The sequence below is a fragment of the Salmo salar genome, chromosome 06, assembly GCF_965601325.2.
Source record: "Salmo salar chromosome 06, fSalSal1, whole genome shotgun sequence".
Classification (NCBI taxonomy): Eukaryota; Metazoa; Chordata; class Actinopteri; order Salmoniformes; family Salmonidae; genus Salmo; species Salmo salar.
Genome location: NC_138296.1, coordinates 89,470,107 through 89,492,166, shown reverse-complemented (window position 1 = coordinate 89,492,166; position 22,060 = coordinate 89,470,107). Strand labels below are relative to the sequence as shown.

The 22,060-nt window shown below is 42.3% G+C and overlaps 1 protein-coding gene across 5 annotated transcripts in view; it reads right to left on the bottom strand.

The window, feature by feature from the left end:
* Positions 1-22,060, bottom strand: part of LOC106608253 (ryanodine receptor 3) — a 264,485-nt gene that overhangs the window by 3,073 nt on the left and 239,352 nt on the right. For 4 of the 5 annotated variants that reach the window (XM_045721102.2, XM_045721103.2, XM_045721105.2 and 1 more), the window contains 17 exons: positions 21,824-21,928; positions 20,175-20,256; positions 18,417-19,424; positions 18,009-18,295; positions 17,548-17,591; positions 16,436-16,604; positions 15,871-15,957; positions 12,335-12,523; positions 11,947-12,077; positions 11,587-11,629; positions 7,333-7,460; positions 6,697-6,757; positions 6,272-6,418; positions 2,084-2,218; positions 960-1,116; positions 505-569; positions 5-105 (listed from right to left, as the gene is read on the bottom strand). In XM_045721102.2, the coding sequence (XP_045577058.1) occupies positions 5-105; positions 505-569; positions 960-1,116; positions 2,084-2,218; positions 6,272-6,418; positions 6,697-6,757; positions 7,333-7,460; positions 11,587-11,629; positions 11,947-12,077; positions 12,335-12,523; positions 15,871-15,957; positions 16,436-16,604; positions 17,548-17,591; positions 18,009-18,295; positions 18,417-19,424; positions 20,175-20,256; positions 21,824-21,928 (2,939 nt within the window). Of the gene's footprint in view, positions 1-4; positions 106-504; positions 570-959; positions 1,117-2,083; positions 2,219-2,900; positions 3,027-6,271; positions 6,419-6,696; positions 6,758-7,332; positions 7,461-11,586; positions 11,630-11,946; positions 12,078-12,334; positions 12,524-15,870; positions 15,958-16,435; positions 16,605-17,547; positions 17,592-18,008; positions 18,296-18,416; positions 19,425-20,174; positions 20,257-21,823; positions 21,929-22,060 lie in introns of those variants that run through there. The other variant, XM_082977053.1, reaches the window with a different exon arrangement.

Below are 22,060 nucleotides of genomic sequence, written 5' to 3'. Positions count from 1 at the left end.
TCACAGGTAGTTGGCCAGGTTGTGCTCTTGTAAGGTGTGGGTCTCAAAGCCGTGGGGTGTCGTGTCAAAGTAATCGTTTCCAATTCCACAGATGAAGCATTTAGTCTACAAGAGGATGATAGAATGTGTTTACCCAATCAGATACACTCCCCTAACATATTGCATTTATTCAAGAAGATTCCGTGTTCTGTCAAAGAATATGCTTATTCCTAACATTGATCGTTTTGTTATTTTTATTTAACCTTTATTTAACTAGGCAAGTAAGTTTAGAACAAAATCTTATTTACAATGACGGCCTACCCCTGGCCAAACCCTCCCCTAACCCGGACGACGCTGGGCCAATTGTACGCCGCCCTATGGGACTGCCGATCACAGCCGGTTGTGACACAGCCCGGGATCGAACCAGGTTCTGTAGTGACGCCTCTAGCACTCTACAGTGCCTTAGACCGCTGCACCACTTGGGAGCCCAGAAAATGTTCTAGGTGAGACCAGGTGAACTCTTACCTCCATATCCTCCTTCACCTGCTCCTGCTGGTCTCTCAGTTCCCCAAACGCATCAATAATCAAACCTGGAATATTGAACAAGACAGCATTTTAACTTCTTAAACACGGTAAAGTCCTCTCAGCTGTTGTTCTGAACACCAGGGGCTATACGTTTCAGAGTAGGAGTGCTGATTTAGGATCACACTTTTTTAAATCACATGATCCTAGACCTCACCCCAAAGATTATTTAGTCTAGTGTTTACGTGGCAGCTAAAAGCTGAATTGTGTGTCCATCAGGAACTTCAAGAAAACTGATACAGTATCAAAAACGTTCATTAGTAACATACCAATGTTGGGGTCACTCCCATTTCAATTCAGATAGGTAAAACACTGTAATTCCAACTCAAAATGCTACCTATTGAAGAGAAGACTTCCTGAATTGACTGGAAATAACCACACCCCTGGTAGTAACGTACCCTGAATGATGGCCAGGAGGATGACGATGACGAAGAAGAAGAAGGTGATGTCAAAGAGGATACGCCACAGCTCGTAGGGGTCTCCTGCCGGGTCCTCGAGCTCATCACCAATACCACCGCCGGCCCTCACCCCGGCGTACAGGTGGAACAGATAGCACTGAGGAGGATATACAGGTGGAACAGATAGCACTGAGGAGGATATACAGGTGGAACAGATAGCACTGAGGAGGATATACAGGTGGAACAGATAGCACTGAGGAGGATATACAGGTGGAACAGATAGCACTGAGGGGGATATACAGGTGGAACAGATAACACTGAGGAGGATATACAGGTGGAACAGATAACACTGAGGAGGATATACAGGTGGAACAGATAACACTGAGGAGGATATACAGGTGGAACAGATAACACTGAGGAGGATATACAGGTGGAACAGATAACACTGAGGAGGATATACAGGTGGAACAGATAACACTGAGGAGGATATACAGGTGGAACAGATAGCACTGAGGAGGATATACAGGTGGAACAGATAGCACTGAGGGGGATATACAGGTGGAACAGATAACACTGAGGGGGATATACAGGTGGAACAGATAACACTGAGGGGGATATACAGGTGGAACAGATAGCACTGAGGAGGATATACAGGTGGAACAGATAACACTGAGGAGGATATACAGGTGGAACAGATAGCACTGAGGAGGATATACAGGTGGAACAGATAGCACTGAGGAGGATATACAGGTGGAACAGATTGTTTTAAAAAACCCTCCTCCTCCTCAGTGCAATCTTTCAACAGAAAGTAGTAAAGAATAGAGGAGGGGTTTTAAACTCCTCGTTCAACAAATCTACACTAGTGTGAAGTGATGAGGTGTCTTCAACGCTGTGTGAAGGATATGCAGCAGTGTTGACAACCTTCTTGGATCCCTTCCAACAACATGTTCTGTGAGTCGTGGAATGAACTCTAACCAAGCCATCTATTAGTGGGCCATCTTAAGAACTTAACCTGTGAAGGATGTGTATGACTACCTGACACGTGCTATGACACAGTATCAATACTAGTGTGTTGAGTCATATATTAGCAGTGAGTAGAGGTGTGTGTGTGTGTATAGACTTACAGTCATCATGTCGTCACACTTCATGTCAGGTGCGTCCTCATCCTCGCTCTTGTTGTAGAACTTCCTGAAGAAGTTGAAGGCCACCACAGTGTACAGATACACCACCACCGCCAACAGCCCTACAGTCAGCACCAACTGTACAGAGAGAGAGAAGGGTCATTATTAGTGATGATGTTGAAGGCCACCACGGTGTTCAGATACACCACCACCGCCAACAGCCCTACAGTCAGCACCAACTGTACAGAGAGAGAGAAGGGTCATTATTAGTGATGATGTTGAAGGCCACCACGGTGTTCAGATACACCACCACCGCCAACAGCCCTACAGTCAGCACCAACTGTACAGAGAGAGAGAAGGGTCATTATTAGTGATGATGTTGAAGGCCACCACGGTGTTCAGATACACCACCACCGCCAACAGCCCTACAGTCAGCACCAACTGTACAGAGAGAGAGAAGGGTCATTATTAGTGATGATGTTGAAGGCCACCACGGTGTTCAGATACACCACCACCGCCAACAGCCCTACAGTCAGCACCAACTGTACAGAGAGAGAGAAGGGTCATTATTAGTGATGATGTTGAAGGCCACCACGGTGTTCAGATACACCACCACCGCCAACAGCCCTACAGTCAGCACCAACTGTACAGAGAGAGAGAAGGGTCATTATTAGTGATGATGTTGAAGGCCACCACAGTGTTCAGATACACCACCACCGCCAACAGCCCTACAGTCAGCACCAACTGTACAGAGAGAGAGAAGGGTCATTATTAGTGATGATGTTGAAGGCCACCACAGTGTTCAGATACAACACCACCGCCAACAGCCCTACAGTCAGCACCAACTGTACAGAGAGAGAGAAGGGTCATTATTAGTGATGATGTTGAAGGCCACCACAGTGTTCAGATACACCACCACCGCCAACAGCCCTACAGTCAGCACCAACTGTACAGAGAGAGAGAAGGGTCATTATTAGTGATGATGTTGAAGGCCACCACAGTGTTCAGATACACTGCCAACAGACAGTTAGCACCAACTGTAGAGAGGAAATTAATATTCACATTATTCTCAACATGCAGAAATGTAAAGGGTGTTGAGACCTGTGTCAAATGCACTTTAAATAAACATGACTTCACTTGACTTGAGAGAGAATAACAACCCTGCTCCTCCACGCACTCAACTGGTTTCCATCTGAAGCTCCCATCCACTACAGACCATGGTACCTGCCTACGGAGCAGCAAGAGGAACTGCCCCTCCCTAACTTCAGGATCTGCTCAAACCCTACACCCCAAACCGAACACTCCATTCTGTCACCTCTGGTCTCCTGGCCCTTCCACCCCTACGGGAGGGCAGCTCCCCCTCAGCCCAGTCCAAGCTCCTCTCTGTCCTGGCACCCTAATGGTGGAACCAGCTTCCCCCTGAAGCTAGAACAGCAGAGTTCCTGCCCATTTTATAAAAATATCTGAAACCCTACCTCTTCAAAGAGTATCTTAAATAATCCCACGCTCCACCAAAATATAAAACAAAAGCCTTTTGAGAACTAACACTAGCACTGACTTTTCCCCCTAACTAGCACTGACTTTTCCCCCTAACTAGCGCTGACTTTTCCCCCTAACTAGCGCTGACTTTTCCCCCTAACTAGCGCTGACTTTTCCCCCTAACTAGCGCTGACTTTTCCCCCTAACTAGCGCTGACTTTTCCCCCTAACTAGCACTGACTTTCCCCCCTAACTAGCGCTGACTTTTCCCCCTAACTAGCGCTGACTTTTCCCCCTAACTAGCGCTGACTTTCCCCCCTAACTAGCGCTGACTTTTCCCCCCAACTAGCGCTGACTTTCCCCCCCAACTAGCGCTGACTTTCCCCCCTAACTAGCGCTGACTTTCCCCCCTAACTAGCGCTGACTTTCCCCCCCAACTAGCGCTGACTTTCCCCCCTAACTAGCGCTGACTTTCCCCCCTAACTAGCACTGACTTTCCCCCCTAACTAGCGCTGACTTTCCCCCCCAACTAGCGCTGACTTTCCCCCCAACTAGCTCTGACTTTCCCCCCCAACTAGCGCTGACTTTCCCCCCCAACTAGCGCTGACTTTTCCCCCCAACTAGCGCTGACTTTTCCCCCCAACTAGCGCTGACTTTCCCCCCTAACTAGCACTGACTTTCCCCCCTAACTAGCACTGACTTTCCCCCCCTAACTAGCACTGACTTTTCCCCCCTAACTAGCACTGACTTTCCCCCCTAACTAGCACTGACTTTCCCCCCTAACTAGCACTGACTTTCCCCCCCTAACTAGCGCTGACTTTTCCCCCCTAACTAGCGCTGACTTTCCCCCCTAACTAGCACTGACTTTTCCCCCTAACTAGCGCTGACTTTTCCCCCTAACTAGCGCTGACTTTTCCCCTAACTAGCGCTGACTTTTCCCCTAACTAGCGCTGACTTTTCCCCTAACTAGCGCTGACTTTTCCCCTAACTAGCACTGACTTTTCCCCCTAACTAGCACTGACTTTCCCCCCCTAACTAGCGCTGACTTTTCCCCCCTAACTAGCGCTGACTTTCCCCCCTAACTAGCACTGACTTTTCCCCCTAACTAGCGCTGACTTTTCCCCTAACTAGCACTGACTTTTCCCCTAACTAGCGCTGACTTTTCCCCTAACTAGCACTGACTTTTCCCCCTAACTAGCACTGACTTTTCCCCCTAACTAGCACTGACTTTTCCCCCTAACTAGCACTGACTTTTCCCCCTAACTAGCACTGACTTTTCCCCCTAACTAGCACTGACTTTTCCCCCTAACTAGCACTGACTTTTCCCCCTAACTAACACTGACTTTTCCCCCTAACTAGCGCTGACTTTTCCCCCTAACTAGCGCTGACTTTTCCCCCTAACTAGCGCTGACTTTTCTCCTAACTAGCGCTGACTTTTCCCCTAACTAGCGCTGACTTTTCCCCTAACTAGCGCTGACTTTTCCCCCTAACTAGCGCTGACTTTTCCCCTAACTAGCGCTGACTTTTCCCCTAACTAGCGCTGACTGCTGATAGCTACTATACTGAGGAAAGATATGTGGCTGTCCCACCTAGCTACACCGTATATACAAAAGTATGTGGACATCCCTTCAAATGAATGGATTCGGCTATTTCATCCACACCAGTTACTGACAGGTGCATAAAATTGAGCTTTTTGAAAAATTTGCTTTTTGGTCTTAAAGGCCTAGTGCAGTCAAAAACTTGATATCCTGTTTTATATAGTGCATTCGAAAAATATTCAGACCCCTTGACTCTTCCCACATTTAATTAGGTTACAGCCTTATTCTAATATAGATTTTTTTGTATCTCATCAATCTACACACAATATCCCATAATGACAGAGCAAAAACAGGTTTGTAGACATTTTTGCAAATCTATAAAAAAAAAAAAACGGAAATATCACATTTACATAAGTATTCAGACCCTTTACTCAGTACTTAGTTGGGGAACCTATGTTAATCAGTTTTAGAATAAGGCTGTAATGTAACAAACTGTGGAAAAAGTGAAGGGGTCTAAATACTTTCTGAATGCGCTGTATATATTTCCACACTAAATAATACTGTGAAATTGTGACATTTATTATAATGTCATCTTAATGTAAGAGCCGTTTGAAAAGACCGCTTGAAATTTCAGCCTGTTTTGGTGGGATGGAGTTTTGGCCTGCCTGGCGGCATCACCAGGTGGTATAAGTTAATAGACTAATAAGTAATAGTTTCAAACCTCTGCCAATAAATGTTCAGGTTACAGATTCCTCCCATTAGGCTCATCCAATTATGCCTCTCACTTCCAGACAGTCCTAGCTAAATTCTTCCTTGAGAAATTTGGTCTTCGCTAAAAAGCAATTTTTGTTTCTTTTTGACACTTTTAATTGGAAAAAATAACAGTAAGGTACTTAATTATTATTTAGAAATTATTTGATATTGAGATAAAAACAGCTGAATTGGGCCTTTAATTTAAGATTAGGGTTAGCAGTGTGGTTAGGGTTAGTTTTAAAATCAGATTTTATGACTTTGTGGCTGTGTCAGCTGGTGACCACTCTGCAGAGCTGCCTCCAGAACAAGATTCATGATGAAAAACACTAACCTGCATTGAGATGTCCCCCTGTTCTACAGTCTAGTGATTAAAATGTCTGTGTGGTCTTCTGACAGTGTCTGGTGGTGTTATTGCCACATGCCTGTTTTCCGTTGTGAGTGACGGAGGACAGGATGGTCCGGAGGGTCTTGAAGCCCATGGCGATGTCCAGCAGATGGGCAGCGAAGAAGAAGTTGTTGTAGTGTCCCAGGATGGACATGGTGGCGTACCAGATCAGGTACAGGAACGACTGACATGACAGAACAAGGAAAAGTGAAGCTCAGTCCGTCACTTTTTCAGTCTAAAATCAACTTGAAATTCCTAGTCCTTTCCCCTTTGTGTTTACAGATTGTAAGGGACTGGATAGGTGTAAGCAGTATGGTGATGGCTCCAGCTAGCCTTCTGATGGCCTCAGGGTGGTTTGACCATACTCCTTACACCTATCCAGAGCCCTAATGCTAGCCACAAACACTGAAGGGAGAGGAGCTAGGTTGACAGTTTGTCTTTATTGAGGGAGTAAACACTTACGTTATCAGTCAGCACCACTCCCATTTTCCAGATGTGGTACTTGGTGTCGATAGAGCTCAACCTGCCATTAGGAAACAGACAGATGTTTCTTAGCGTTGAATTAAACCAAGTTACCCACCCATTCACAATATAGTATATGTCTTTTACTGTGTTGATATGAGAGGATTACTTTCTCACCAGCGGTTAACTAAACTGAGATGCTATGTATATAACTGTGTTTATTGGCTACGTGTTTATTACCAGTGCATGTGAGGGAAGAATTACGTATTTATCTGATTTATTTGACATTAACGGTTAACAATTAATATTTAACTAATTGTAAGACATTTCTGTCCTACTAATGTCTGTGTTTTCATGGTCTCCACTCTAGGTGGTGGTGAAGTGACTATGCTTAGATAATGCACTGCTGCTACTCACAGTTTACAAAAGGGAGGGAGGCAGGGAGGGAGTCAATGTAAATTGTCCTGTGGTGATTTTATTAATTGTTCAGCAGTCTAATGGCTTGGGGGTAGAAGCTGTTAAGGAGCCTTTTGGTCCTAGACTTGGTGCTCCGGTACCGCTTGCCGTGCGGTAGCAGAGAGAACAGTCTATGATTTGAGTTTTGTTAAGATGATATGAGAAGAGTGGATGTCTCACCAGGATACAAGAGAAGCCGCCTCCACCACGGTCTCCTGAGTAGGGTCGAAGTCCAGGGCGCTCTTATCCAGACCCAACAGCTCAGCTATCCGCTCAGCTCCATACAGGTCTCCATACTTATTAATGACCTATAGACAGAACAGACACATACAGATCTCCATACTTATTAATGACCTATAGACAGACACATACAGATCTCCATACTAATTAATGACCTATAGACAGACACATACAGATCTCCATACTAATTAATGACCTATAGACAGACACATACAGATCTCCATACTAATTAATGACCTATAAACAGAACAGACACATACAGATCTCCATACTAATTAATGACCTATAGACAGACACATACAGATCTCCATACTAATTAATGACCTATAGACAGACACATACAGATCTCCATACTAATTAATGACCTATAGACAGAACAGACACATACAGATCTCCATACTAATTAATGACCTATAGACAGACACATACAGATCTCCATACTAATTAATGACCTATAGACAGAACAGACACATACAGATCTCCATTCTAATTAATGACCTATAGACAGACACATACAGATCTCCATACTAATTAATGACCTATAGACAGAACAGACACATACAGATCTCCATACTAATTAATGACCTATAGACAGACACATACAGATCTCCATACTAATTAATGACCTATAGACAGAACAGACACATACAGATCTCCATACTTATTAATGACCTATAGACAGACACATACAGATCTCCATACTAATTAATGACCTATAGACAGACACATACAGATCTCCATACTAATTAATGACCTATAGACAGAACAGACACATACAGATCTCCATACTAATTAATGACCTATAGACAGACACATACAGATCTCCATACTAATTAATGACCTATAGACAGAACAGACACATATAGATCTCCATACTAATTAATGACCTATAGACAGACACATACAGATCTCCATACTAATTAATGACCTATAGACAGACACATACAGATCTCCATACTAATTAATGACCTATAGACAGACACATACAGATCTCCATACTAATTAATGACCTATAGACAGACACATACAGATCTCCATACTAATTAATGACCTATAGACAGACACATACAGATCTCCATACTAATTAATGACCTATAGACAGAACAGACACATACAGATCTCCATACTAATTAATGACCTATAGACAGACACATACAGATCTCCATACTAATTAATGACCTATAGACAGACACATACAGATCTCCATACTAATTAATGACCTATAGACAGAACAGACACATACAGATCTCCATACTAATTAATGACCTATAGACAGACACATACAGATCTCCATACTAATTAATGACCTATAGACAGACACATACAGATCTCCATACTAATTAATGACCTATAGACAGACACATACAGATCTCCATACTAATTAATGACCTATAGACAGAACAGACACATACAGATCTCCATACTAATTAATGACCTATAGACAGACACATACAGATCTCCATACTAATTAATGACCTATAGACAGACACATACAGATCTCCATACTAATTAATGACCTATAGACAGACCACATACAGATCTCCATACTAATTAATGACCTATAGACAGACACATACAGATCTCCATACTAATTAATGACCTATAGACAGAACAGACACATACAGATCTCCATACTAATTAATGACCTATAGACAGACACATACAGATCTCCATACTAATTAATGACCTATAGACAGACACATACAGATCTCCATACTAATTAATGACCTATAGACAGAACAGACACATACAGATCTCCATACTAATTAATGACCTATAGACAGACACATACAGATCTCCATACTAATTAATGACCTATAGACAGAACAGACACATACAGATCTCCATACTAATTAATGACCTATAGACAGACACATACAGATCTCCATACTAATTAATGACCTATAGACAGACACATACAGATCTCCATACTAATTAATGACCTATAGACAGAACAGACACATACAGATCTACATACTAATTAATGACCTATAGACAGACACATACAGATCTCCATACTAATTAATGACCTATAGACAGAACAGACACATACAGATCTCCATACTAATTAATGACCTATAGACAGACACATACAGATCTCCATACTAATTAATGACCTATAGACAGACACATACAGATCTCCATACTAATTAATGACCTATAGACAGAACAGACACATACAGATCTCCATACTAATTAATGACCTATAGACAGACACATACAGATCTCCATACTAATTAATGACCTATAGACAGAACAGACACATACAGATCTCCATACTAATTCATGACCTATAGACAGACACATACAGATCTCCATACTAATTAATGACCTATAGACAGACACATACAGATCTCCATACTAATTAATGACCTATAGACAGAACAGACACATACAGATCTCCATACTTATTAATGACCTATAGACAGACACATACAGATCTCCATACTAATTAATGACCTATAGACAGACACATACAGATCTCCATACTAATTAATGACCTATAGACAGACACATACAGATCTCCATACTAATTAATGACCTATAGACAGAACAGACACATACAGATCTCCATACTAATTAATGACCTATAGACAGACACATACAGATCTCCATACTAATTAATGACCTATAGACAGACACATACAGATCTCCATACTAATTAATGACCTATAGACAGAACATACACATACAGATCTCCATACTTATTAATGACCTATAGACAGACACATACAGATCTCCATACTAATTAATGACCTATAGACAGACACATACAGATCTCCATACTAATTAATGACCTATAGACAGACACATACAGATCTCCATACTAATTAATGACCTATAGACAGAACAGACACATACAGATCTCCATACTAATTAATGACCTATAGACAGACACATACAGATCTCCATACTAATTAATGACCTATAGACAGAACAGACACATACAGATCTCCATACTAGTTAATGACCTATAGACAGACACATACAGATCTCCATACTAATTAATGACCTATAGACAGAACAGACACATACAGATCTCCATACTAATTAATGACCTATAGACAGAACAGACACATACAGATCTCCATACTAATTAATGACCTATAGACAGACACATACAGATCTCCATACTAATTAATGACCTATAGACAGACACATACAGATCTCCATACTAATTAATGACCTATAGACAGAACAGACACATACAGATCTCCATACTTATTAATGACCTATAGACAGACACATACAGATCTCCATACTAATTCATGACCTATAGACAGACACATACAGATCTCCATACTAATTAATGACCTATAGACAGACACATACAGATCTCCATACTAATTAATGACCTATAGACAGAACAGACACATACAGATCTCCATACTAATTAATGACCTATAGACAGACACATACAGATCTCCATACTAATTAATGACCTATAGACAGACACATACAGATCTCCATACTAATTAATGACCTATAGACAGACACACACAGATCTCCATACTAATTAATGACCTATAGACAGAACAGACACATACAGATCTCCATACTTATTAATGACCTATAGACAGACACATACAGATCTCCATACTAATTAATGACCTATAGACAGACACATACAGATCTCCATACTAATTAATGACCTATAGACAGACACATACAGATCTCCATACTAATTAATGACCTATAGACAGAACAGACACATACAGATCTCCATACTAATTCATGACCTATAGACAGACACATACAGATCTCCATACTAATTAATGACCTATAGACAGACACATACAGATCTCCATACTAATTAATGACCTATAGACAGAACATACACATACAGATCTCCATACTTATTAATGACCTATAGACAGACACATACAGATCTCCATACTAATTAATGACCTATAGACAGACACATACAGATCTCCATACTAATTAATGACCTATAGACAGACACATACAGATCTCCATACTAATTAATGACCTATAGACAGAACAGACACATACAGATCTCCATACTAATTAATGACCTATAGACAGACACATACAGATCTCCATACTTATTCATGACAGAGGACACAGGGAAAGACATTTGATTTGGGTTTACATGATTGCTATACTACACCATGTAGTTATATGTGTATAGTATTAGTGTGGAATCCTGTGTGAATAAGGCTGTACTTGTACCTTCCGTTTGATAAACTTGTCCCAGTAGTTATTGGGGAAGGATCTGCAGAAACATAAGAGGGACAACAGATATAGTTCAGTTTCTCTACAATTCTATTAGGAACATTCATCTGAAGCTGGTGACATTTTCAACAGACTTTTTAATATTAGTGTACACATTGCTTGAATTAGCCAGGAGCTCACCGGAACTGAATAACAGCACCTCAAATGTTCTACTGCTTGAGTTCCTGCACCTCTTATAGATTAGCTCAAAAAGTATTGTGGAGTTCCTGCGACTAAATATAAACAGTATCGGTGCCCGAATTGAGTTCCGGCACCTGTTTCAGTCCAAGTCAGGTTTTCCTCGGTGGTATGACTCACGGGGTGTTGATGACGAGGCGGTCCCACTGTCCCATGATGTCATCGTCTGCCGGCTGCTCTGTGATGTAGAGACCTTCAAACTCCAACAGCCTGGCGATCCCCTTCTCTCTCTTAAACACCACCAGAGGCACCTGGGAGGGAAACGGATGACCGAGAGAACGGGTGAGAGAAGAAACATGGAGGAAGAAGAGAATAGAATGGAATGACAGACACAAAGAAAGAAAGAAAGAAAGAAAGAAAGAAAGAAAGAAAGAAAGAAAGAAAGAAAGAAAGAAAGAAGAAAGAAAGAAAGAAAGATGATAATGATGTGGATTGATGTGAACAGTTGACTGTAATAAACACCAGTCATACTGATTGATAGATTGATTGATTCAACGATTGTAATCACCTTGAGAAAGTAGTAGCCAACCAAACAGAGGATAGAGAGGGCAGTGTGGAACACAGCCAGGAAACACAGAATAGGGGCCATGTAGCCTGTACTCTCCTCCAGGACAAAGTACTCCTCACCACCTTCATCTTCATCTTCATCATCAGAACTAGTCCAGGAGTCATCCTCATCATCCTCAGCAGCAGTCACCTGAGGGAAAACAACCCACAGAGAAAATGTGTTTTTATTTCAATGACAGATATGGTAAAAACCCAGCAAACAAATACCTCACAATCTTGTCTCAAAGTTGACACACAATAGCCTGGTTATTGACAGTGCATTTGGAAAGTATTCAGACCCATTGACTTTTTTCAAATTTTGTTACGTTACAGCCTTACTCGAAAATTGATTAAATACATGTTTTCCTTATCAATGTACACACAATAACCCATAATGACAAAGCGAAAACAGGTTTTTAGAGAATTTTGCAAATGTATTACAATTAAAAAACAGAAATACCTAATTTACATAAGTATGCAGACCGTTTGCTATGAGACTCAAAATTGAGCTCAGGTCCATCCTGTTTTCATTGATCATCCTTGAGATGTTTCTACAACATTATTGGAGTCCACCTGTGGTAAATGCAATTGATTGGACTTGATTTGGAAAGGCACATACAGTTGAAGTGGGAAGTTTACATACACCTTAGCCAAAGACATTTAAACTCAGTTTTTCACAATTCCTGACATTTAATCCTTGTCTTAGGTCAGTTAGGATGACCATTTTATTTTAAGAATGTGAAATGTCAGAATAATAGTAGAGAGAATGATTTATTTCAGCTTTTATTTCTTTCATCACATTCCCAGTGGGTCAGAAGTTTACATACACTCAGTATTTGGTAGCATTGCCTTTAAATTGTTTAACTTGGGTCAAACGTTTTGGGTAGCCTTCCACAAGCGTCCCACAATAAGTTGGGTGAATTTTGGCCCATTCCTCCTGACAGAGCTGGTGTAACTGAGTCAGGTTTGTAGGCCTCCTTGCTCGCGCATGCTTTTTCAGTTCTGCCCACAAATTTTCTATAGGATTGAGGTCAGGTCTTTGTGATGGCCACTCCAAGACCTTGACTTTGTTGTCCTTAAGCCATTTTGCCACAAATTTGGATGTATGCTTGAGGTCATTGTCCATTTGGAAGACCCATTTGCGACCAAGCGTTAACTTTCTGACTGATGTCTTGAGATTTTGCTTCAATATATCCACAATATTTTCCTGCCTCATGATGACATCTATTTTGTGAAGTGCACTAGTCCATCCCGTGCTTCAAGGTTGGGATGGTGTTCTTCGGCTTGCAAGCCTCCCCCTTTTTCCTCCAAACATAACGATGGTCATTATGGCCAAACAGTTCTATTTTTGTTTCATCAGACCAGAGGACATTTCTCCAGAAAGTATGATCTTTGTTCCCATGTGCAGTTGCAAACCGTAGTCTGGCTTTTTTATGGTGGTTTTGGAGCAGTAGCTTCTTCCTTGCTGAGCGGCCTTTCAGGTTATGTCGATATAGGACTCGTTTTACTGTGGATATAGATACTTTTGTACCTGTTTCCAACAGCATCTTCACAAGGTCCTTTGCTGTTGTTCTGGGATTGATTTGCACTTTTCTCACCAAAGTACGTTCTTCTCTAGGAGACAGAATGCGTCTCCTTCCTGAGCGGTATGACGGCTGTGTGGTCCCATGGTGTTTATACTTGTGTACTATTGTTTGTACAGATGAACGTGGTACCTCCAGGCATTTGCAAATTGCTCCCAAGGATGAACCAGACTTGTGGAGGTCTACAATTTTCTTTCTGAGGTCTTGGCTGATTTCTTTTGATTTTCCCATGATGTCAAGCAAGAGGCACTGAGTTTGAAGGTAGGCCTTGAAATACATCCACAGATACCCCTCCAATTGACTCAAATCATGTCAATTAGCCTATCAGAAGCTTCTAAAGCCATGACATCGTTTTCTGGTATTTTCCAAGCTGTTTAAAGGCACAGTCAACTTAGTGTATGTAAACTTCTGACCCACTGGAATTGTGATACAGTGAATTATAAGTGAAATAATCTGTTTGTAAACAATTGTTGGAAAAATGACTTGTGTCATGCACAAAGTAGATGTCCTAACCGACTTGCCAAAACTATAGTTTGTTAACAAGAAATTTGTGGAGTTGTTGAAAAACGAGTTTTAATGACTCCAACCTAAGTGTAGGTAAACTTCCGACTTCAACTGTATCTGTCTATATAAGGTCCCAGAGTTGACAGTGCATGTCAGAGCAAAAACCAAGCCATGAGGTCGAAGGATTTGTCCGTAAAGGTCCGAGACAGGATTGTATCAAGGCACAGATCTGTGGAACTAGACTCTTCCTAGAGCTGGCCCCCTGGCCAAATTGAGCAATCGGGGTAGAAGGGCCTTGGTCAGGGAGGTGACCAAGAACCCAATGGTCACTCTGACAGAGCTCTAGAGTTCCTCTGTGGAGATGGGAGAACCTTCCAGAAGGACAACCATCTCTGTAGCAATCCACCAATCAGGACTTTATGATAGAGTGGCTAGACAGAAGCCACTCCTCAGTAAAAGGTACATGACAGCCCAATTGGAGTTTGCCAAAAGGCACCTAAGGACTCTCAGACCATGAGAAACAAGATTCTCTGGTCTGATGAAACCAAGATTGAACTCTGCCTGAATGCCAAGCGTCACATCTGGAGGAAACCTTGCACCATCCCTACTGTGAAGCATGGTGGTGGCAGCATCATGCTGTGGGGACGTTTTTCAGCGACAGGGACTGGGAGACTAGTCAGGATCGAGGGAAAGATGAACAGAGCAAAGTACAGAGAGATCCTTGATGAAAACATGCTCCAGAGCGCTCAGGACCTCAGACTGGGGTGAAGGTTCACCTTCCAACAGGACAATGACCCTAAGCACACAGCCAAGACAACGCAGGAGTGGCTTCGGGACAAGTCTCTGAATGTCCTTGTGTGGCCCAGACAGAGCCCGGACTTGAACCCAAGCAAACAACTCTGGAGATACCTGAAAATAGCTGTGCAGCAACACTCCCCATCCAACCTGACAGAGCTTGAGAGTTTCTGCAGAGAAGAATGGGAAAAACTCCCCAAATACACGTATGCCAAGCTTGTAGCGTCATATCCAAGAAGTCTCGAGGCTGTACTCACTGCCAAAGGTGTTTCAACAAAGTACTGAGTAAAGGGTCTGAATACTTACATAAATGTAAATTTTTCAGTTTTTTTTCTTAATACATTTTCAAAAATGTTTAAAAACCTGTTTTTGCTTCGTCATTATGGGGTATTGTGTGGAGATTGATGAGAATATTTAAAAAATATACATTTTAGAATAAGGCTGTAAAGTAACATTTGGAAAATTGAAGGGGACTGAATACTTTCCGAACGCACTGTATGTAAATAAAAAATAAATAAAATAAAAAAAATGTCATCTCTCCATCTCAGCAATAATTATTTGTATCTTGTAGAAGAGAGAGCAAGAAAACCCTGTAATGTGTATCACTGTAAATTACCCTGTAGAACAGTAGAATGAAGTTGATGGCAAACGCCACAAACAGAGCCAGGAAACGCATGTTGTAGAAGTTTCGAGCCAGCGTGTTCTGCAACCACATAGAACACAAAGTTAGACATTTGGTCATGATAATATATTTAGTCATGATAATATATTTAGTCATGATAATTCATTCAGTCATGATAATACATTTAGTCATGATAATACATTTAGTCATGATAATTCATTTAGTCATGATAATACATATCAATCTTCTGAGGTGAGCGTGACTGCAAAGAAGATGACATGGAAGGTCACTATTGACAGCATGTGGCAGGCAGAATAACAACGGCTGTGTTTGAGAGCATCAATTCTGATCAGTCGCTGATCACCGACTAAACAAACGGACTGATCTTCAAATAATAAGCAGTTATTTAGGATGCAAATCAGTTCAGTTAGTTTGCAGTCTCCAACTGCAATATAATAATTATAATAATAATAAATATTTAAATTTTACTGCACATTTCCCGCACTCAATACCCAAAGCTGTAGTCGATCTTGAACAAGTACAATGTCTGATGTATTACCAGCATCTTGGCCTGGTAGACCTCCAGCCCAGCCAAGAAGCTGGCAAAGAAGGAAGTAGGAGCCTCCTTTGATTGGCCGTTTCTGGACTTGAGAACGGGCTTATCCTGAGCCATTTCCTCTTTAGGCTGCTCCACCTTGACCTTGTCTTCCTTTTCCTTCTTCTCTGTGCTGTGAGAACACAAGATGACCGCCGATCTGTTATCAATCTGACACCAGCAAATACCTCTGACATCTGTTAGAGAGCTGAAACCCCAACACAACACAATACAACACAACACACTCATTTCATTTAATTATTTCAATTTTAAGAAATAATGAGCAATTAAGATCAGACTCTTATTTGTGATAACAAACTGTCAAGATGCGAGAAACCGAGCACCGGATTTTTTATTTACCGTCATTTCCGGACTATTGAGCGCATATAAGCTGAATATAAGCTGAATATAAGGTGCACCCACTGAATTAAAAAAAATATATTATTTTGAACATAAATATGCCGCACATGTCTAGAAGCTGCAGGTGCCTACTGGTACATTGAAACAAATGAACTTTACACAGGCTTTAACGAAACACGGCTTGTAACAAAAATAAATAGGCTTTAACGAAGCACGGCTTGTACCAAAAAATAAAAAATTTGCAGTAAACAGTAGCCTACCAAGAAATTCATTGGTCACTATCTTCCTCCTCCTGTGCACTGAAACCACTGAAGTCATCTCCTTCGGTGTCGGAGTTGAATAGCCTCAGAATTGCTTCATCCGATATCGGATCGTTTTCATTGTCGCTCTCGTCACTGTTTGACCTTAACCCGTTCGGCAATTTTATTGGTCTAATGAAAGCTTCATGTCGCCAAAAAACTGAACACGTCACAGAATGTGTTTTTTTGAGAAGAAAAAAAATTTGAAGCGGGAAAAATCCATATATTAGCCGCATCATTGTTTAAGCCGCGAGGTTCAAAGCGTGGGAAAAAAGTTGCGGCTTATAGTCCGGAATTTACGGTAAACACTTTAAATAAAGTAAATAAAGATTGAATTAAGATTTGAACATGCCCTCCATGTTACATAGCTGAAGGAAACATGCACACAGAGATCAATAAATAGTGTAGACCACTCACTCTGCTTTCTCTGGTTCCGACTCCGTTGGTTCAGAAGCAGCATTCTACATGAGACAGACAATAGAAGGTTACAGAGGTTCAGCGTTCTACATGAGAAGGACAATAGAAAGTTACAGAGGTTCAGCATTCTACATGAGACAGACAATAGAAGGTTACAGAGGTTCAGCGTTCTACATGAGAAGGACAATAGAAGGTTACAGAGGTTCAGCGTTCTACATGAGACAGACAATAGAAGGTTACAGAGGTTCAGCGTTCTACATGAGAAGGACAATAGAAGGTTACAGAGGTTCAGGCTTCTACATGAGAAGGACAATAGAAGGTTACAGAGGATACTTATTGGTGACACCATCCATGTGAAACAAGCCCAGCATTTTACTGAGAACTGTTCATTAAGAATCACCATTGTATTTAATGTATTCCCTTTACCTACTGTTTTAGAGAAAGGCCAACAGAATGCTCACCTTCTTCTCCACAGTGGCGGTGGTCTCAGCGGTCAGATTCTCAGAGACGTCTCCCAGTCCAGGATCAACATGTTTTAACCCTTCCCCTTTCTTTGGCATCGGATTAATCATCTCCATTAAGATGTCCTGCTCTGCCTTGTCCGATGGTTTGATGGCCTGGTCTGTTCCGCCCGACACCGAGTCACTCACCTCCACCTTCTCTGTCTCCAACACGTCGCCGTGGATACCGAACTGGGTGGGATCGGGCATATTGCCCAAGATGTCTGTCACCTTCATGTTCTTGGCTCCTTCAAATCAAATATAATTTAAAGTCCATTTAAACAAAACGTTGCAACACCATTATTAACATTATCCTAAAACAATTAAACCAAAGAGATCAAACAAAAATAGAAGATATCAAGATCCCACCTTCGACGAGGCCTCCTCCGAACATGGATGACCAGATGAGGTGGAAGAATCCGAAGATGAGGCTGTAGATCCCCTTGAAGAACCCTGCAAAGAGTGTCCAGAAGAAGGAGAAGAACCCAAGGATCACCTCCTTCATGCTCAGCTTCTTGGACTTCTTGTACTGCTTCTTGAGGCTCTTGAAGGTCAGCATCTCTCTGAAGTTGGAGATCTTCTTCTTAGCGGAGACGCAGACCATGGTGAAAGCCGAGGAAGCCTCCAGCTCTCTCTCCTCTTCTTGCTCAGCCAGCTCTTCTAGAAGGTTGTGCACCTCCTCCTCTTCCTCCTCCGGGCGCTCCACCACTTCTGGCTCCGAGATCTGAGATGCTAGCTGCATCTCAAAGATCGTGTCTTCGCAGAAGTTCACAAACATCTCCATCTTCTCGCTCTCTCCACCCTCGTTGACCACGTCAAAGATGAACTGTCTCTTGGACTCTTTGACCTGTGGCTTCTCCCACTGTGTGCGGCTGGACTCGCTGATCTCAAAGTAGACCCTCTCGATGCGCTTCCCTCCACCCATGATCTCAATGCGGCCCAGGTATGGCTCAAAGTAGTTCAGCACGCTCTCGGCCGGTTCCAGGAAGGTGGCCAGACGGGGGTCGTGAGGCATGTGCTCAGAGAGGTTAGTGAGCAGCACGGCTATGTTGAAGCCAATGTCTTTGGCTGGCTCGTGGAACCGCTCCACAAACTCCTCGTAGTTGAACATGTCGTTCTCATCGGCCTCGGCACAGGAGAGCAGGAACTCAATCTCCGACTGGGTGTACTGCTTCTGGTTCTCCATGGACTTCTGGAAATCTTTTTTGGAGATGACCCCCTTGTTATCAGGGTCATACTCCCTGAAGTTGTCAGAGGTGGTCAGGTCCTTGATCTTGAGGAACATGTCAAAGAACTTGAGGATCATCTCTACGTTGCTGGAGGACTCCACCAGAGTGTCCACCATCTGCTTTCCAATCGTTCCATTCACCACATTGCCTAGGAGACACCACATAGGAATAGGAATCAATGGCATTTTGCACTTACTTACTTACTTACTTAACCTCCCTAACTACTTACTTTTATTTTACTAGGTAAGTCAGTTAAGAACAAATTCTTATTTTTAATGACAGCCTAGGAACAATGGGTTTACTGCTTTGTTCAGGGGCAGAACCACAGATTTTTACTTTGTCAGCTCGGGGATTCAATCTTGCAACCTTTCGGTTACTATTCCAATGCTCTAACCACTAGGCTAACTGCCACCCCTTACTTCCTTACTTACAAACTGACTTACTTTACCTCCCTCCCTAACTACTTACTTACTTCCTTACTTAATTACAAACTGACTTACTTACTTATTCATTTTCACGTATTATGTGGATACCTACAGTATGTACCATCAGTGATATGTGTAAATCATTAACTGTATGGCGTAAATATATATGTTCAAACAAATGACTGTAGCCTACCACGTCATAAATGAGTCCTATAAGTGTTAGAGTGAATCTTTTTTTATTTAACTAGGCAAGTCAGTTAAGAATAAATTCTTATTTACAACGACGGCCTACCCCGGCCAAACCCGTACGACGCTAGGCCAATATGTGCAGCGCCCTATGGGACACCCAATCACGGCCGATTGTAATACAGCCTGGAATCGAACCATGGTCTGTAGTGACAACTCTAGTACTGAGATGCAGTGTCTTAGACCGCTGTGCCCACTCGGGAGCCTTAAAAGCTGTAGGTTCTTACCCTCCAGCAGTGACAGCATCATCACCACCATGTCCTGCTGAAGATCCATCAACTCCTTCAGCAGCTCAATCTGACACGAGTCCTAAGGGGCACCAACCGTTGGAAGAACTGCATTAATAATACAATTAGTTAAGTAATAATTAATAATAACATGTACTTATGAAGCATTTTTATGATTTTACAATCTCAATAGCTCAAGTTGCATGCACTAAAAACAAATAACCAAAGACATAAAAAAGACATAACCAAAAACCAAAACAAAGGCATAACCGAAAACCAAAACAAAAGGCATAACTGAAAACCAAAACAAAAGGCATAACCAAAACACAAAGACTAGCATTGAACACAGATGAATTACGGCATTTTACAGCCATAATCTAGGAAGACAGCATCCACATTCCGGGGAACGACAGAACAGAAAGCTCAATCTATTATTGAGCACAACTATCACTACGGCCAGACGCAACTATGACTATGGCCAGGCGCAACTAACACTACGGCCAGGCGCAACTATCACTACGGCCAGGCGCAACTATCACTACGGCCAGGCGCAACTATGACTACGGCCAGGCGCAACTATGACTACGGCCAGGCGCAACTATCACTACGGCCAGAATAGGACAGTTAGAGGAGGAACAAGAGGAGGGAATAGAATAGGATATACACGACATGACCAAAATTATGTGGACACCTGCTCTTTGAACATTCCAAAATCATGGGCATTAATATGGAGTTGGTCCCCCCATTGCTGCTATAACAGCCTCCACTCTTCTGGAAAAGCTTTCCACTAGATGTTTGAACATTGCTGCGGGGAATTAATTCCCTTCAGCCACAAGAGCATTAGTGAGGTTGAGGATGTTGGGTGTGGGTGAACCCTCTAATCTGAGGCTATTTAAGTGTAGTAGTAAGTAAGCCTTGAGCTACAACGACCCCCGGGACAGGAACCTATCTCTTGTTTCTGTAGTGTGAGGCAGCTTGATGTACAGTACAGCCCCTGGACAGGATGTTGGTCTATTGAAACGGGAGTTGTTTTTATATGATCAGTTTCATATTGGAGAGACGTTGGAGACGACAGTGTGCGTTGACTGACAGGAAGCAGAGGGACACTGCTGCCCATATATAGACACTGATGTCACGTCCTGACCAGCAGAGGGCGTATTGCTTAGTCTAGGTCAGGATGTGGCAGGGGGTTTGTGTTTGTTAAATGTTGGGTTGATGATTGGGACTTCCAATTGAAGGCAGGTGTGTATAGTTGCCTTTGATTGGAGGTCCTATATAGGTGTGTGTGTTTGTCTTTGGGGTTGTGGGGAATTGTTCTGTGTTGAGCCTATGCTTTGCCAGACTGTTGGTTGTTCGTTCATTCTCGTGAGTTCGTTTTGTTGTTTTGATGTTCATTTAGTCTGTAAATAAATACACACGATGAGCATACTGCTGCGGACCTGCTGCGTTTTGGTCCTCTTCTCTCCAGTACGACATTTTTAAGGATGAGTACGATTTTTAAGGATGAGTACGACTTATTCTATGACAACTGACTGCAACTCCAGGACAGCAGGGTAACTTGCAGGACGCTGGACTGGGCCAGTAGTTTACTGTTTTATTTTGCTCACTTTACTGGAATGGTTGGTGCAGCACTGAGGACACCTAGTTACCTGGGACAGCTTCATCTGCATGTTGGCAAACACATGCAGGAATCCCACCACTGCATCCCACAGTCTGCTGTGGGCCAGACTCTGCTGGTTCCCAATACATGGGCCCTGGGAGGGAGAGAGGGAGGGGGGAGAGAGGGAGGTGGGAGAAAGGGAGAGAAATGAGGAGGAGGGGGAGGGAAGAAGAGAGGAAAGGGGGAGAGAGAGATTGATAGAAGGACCAAAGGGTGGGGACACAAA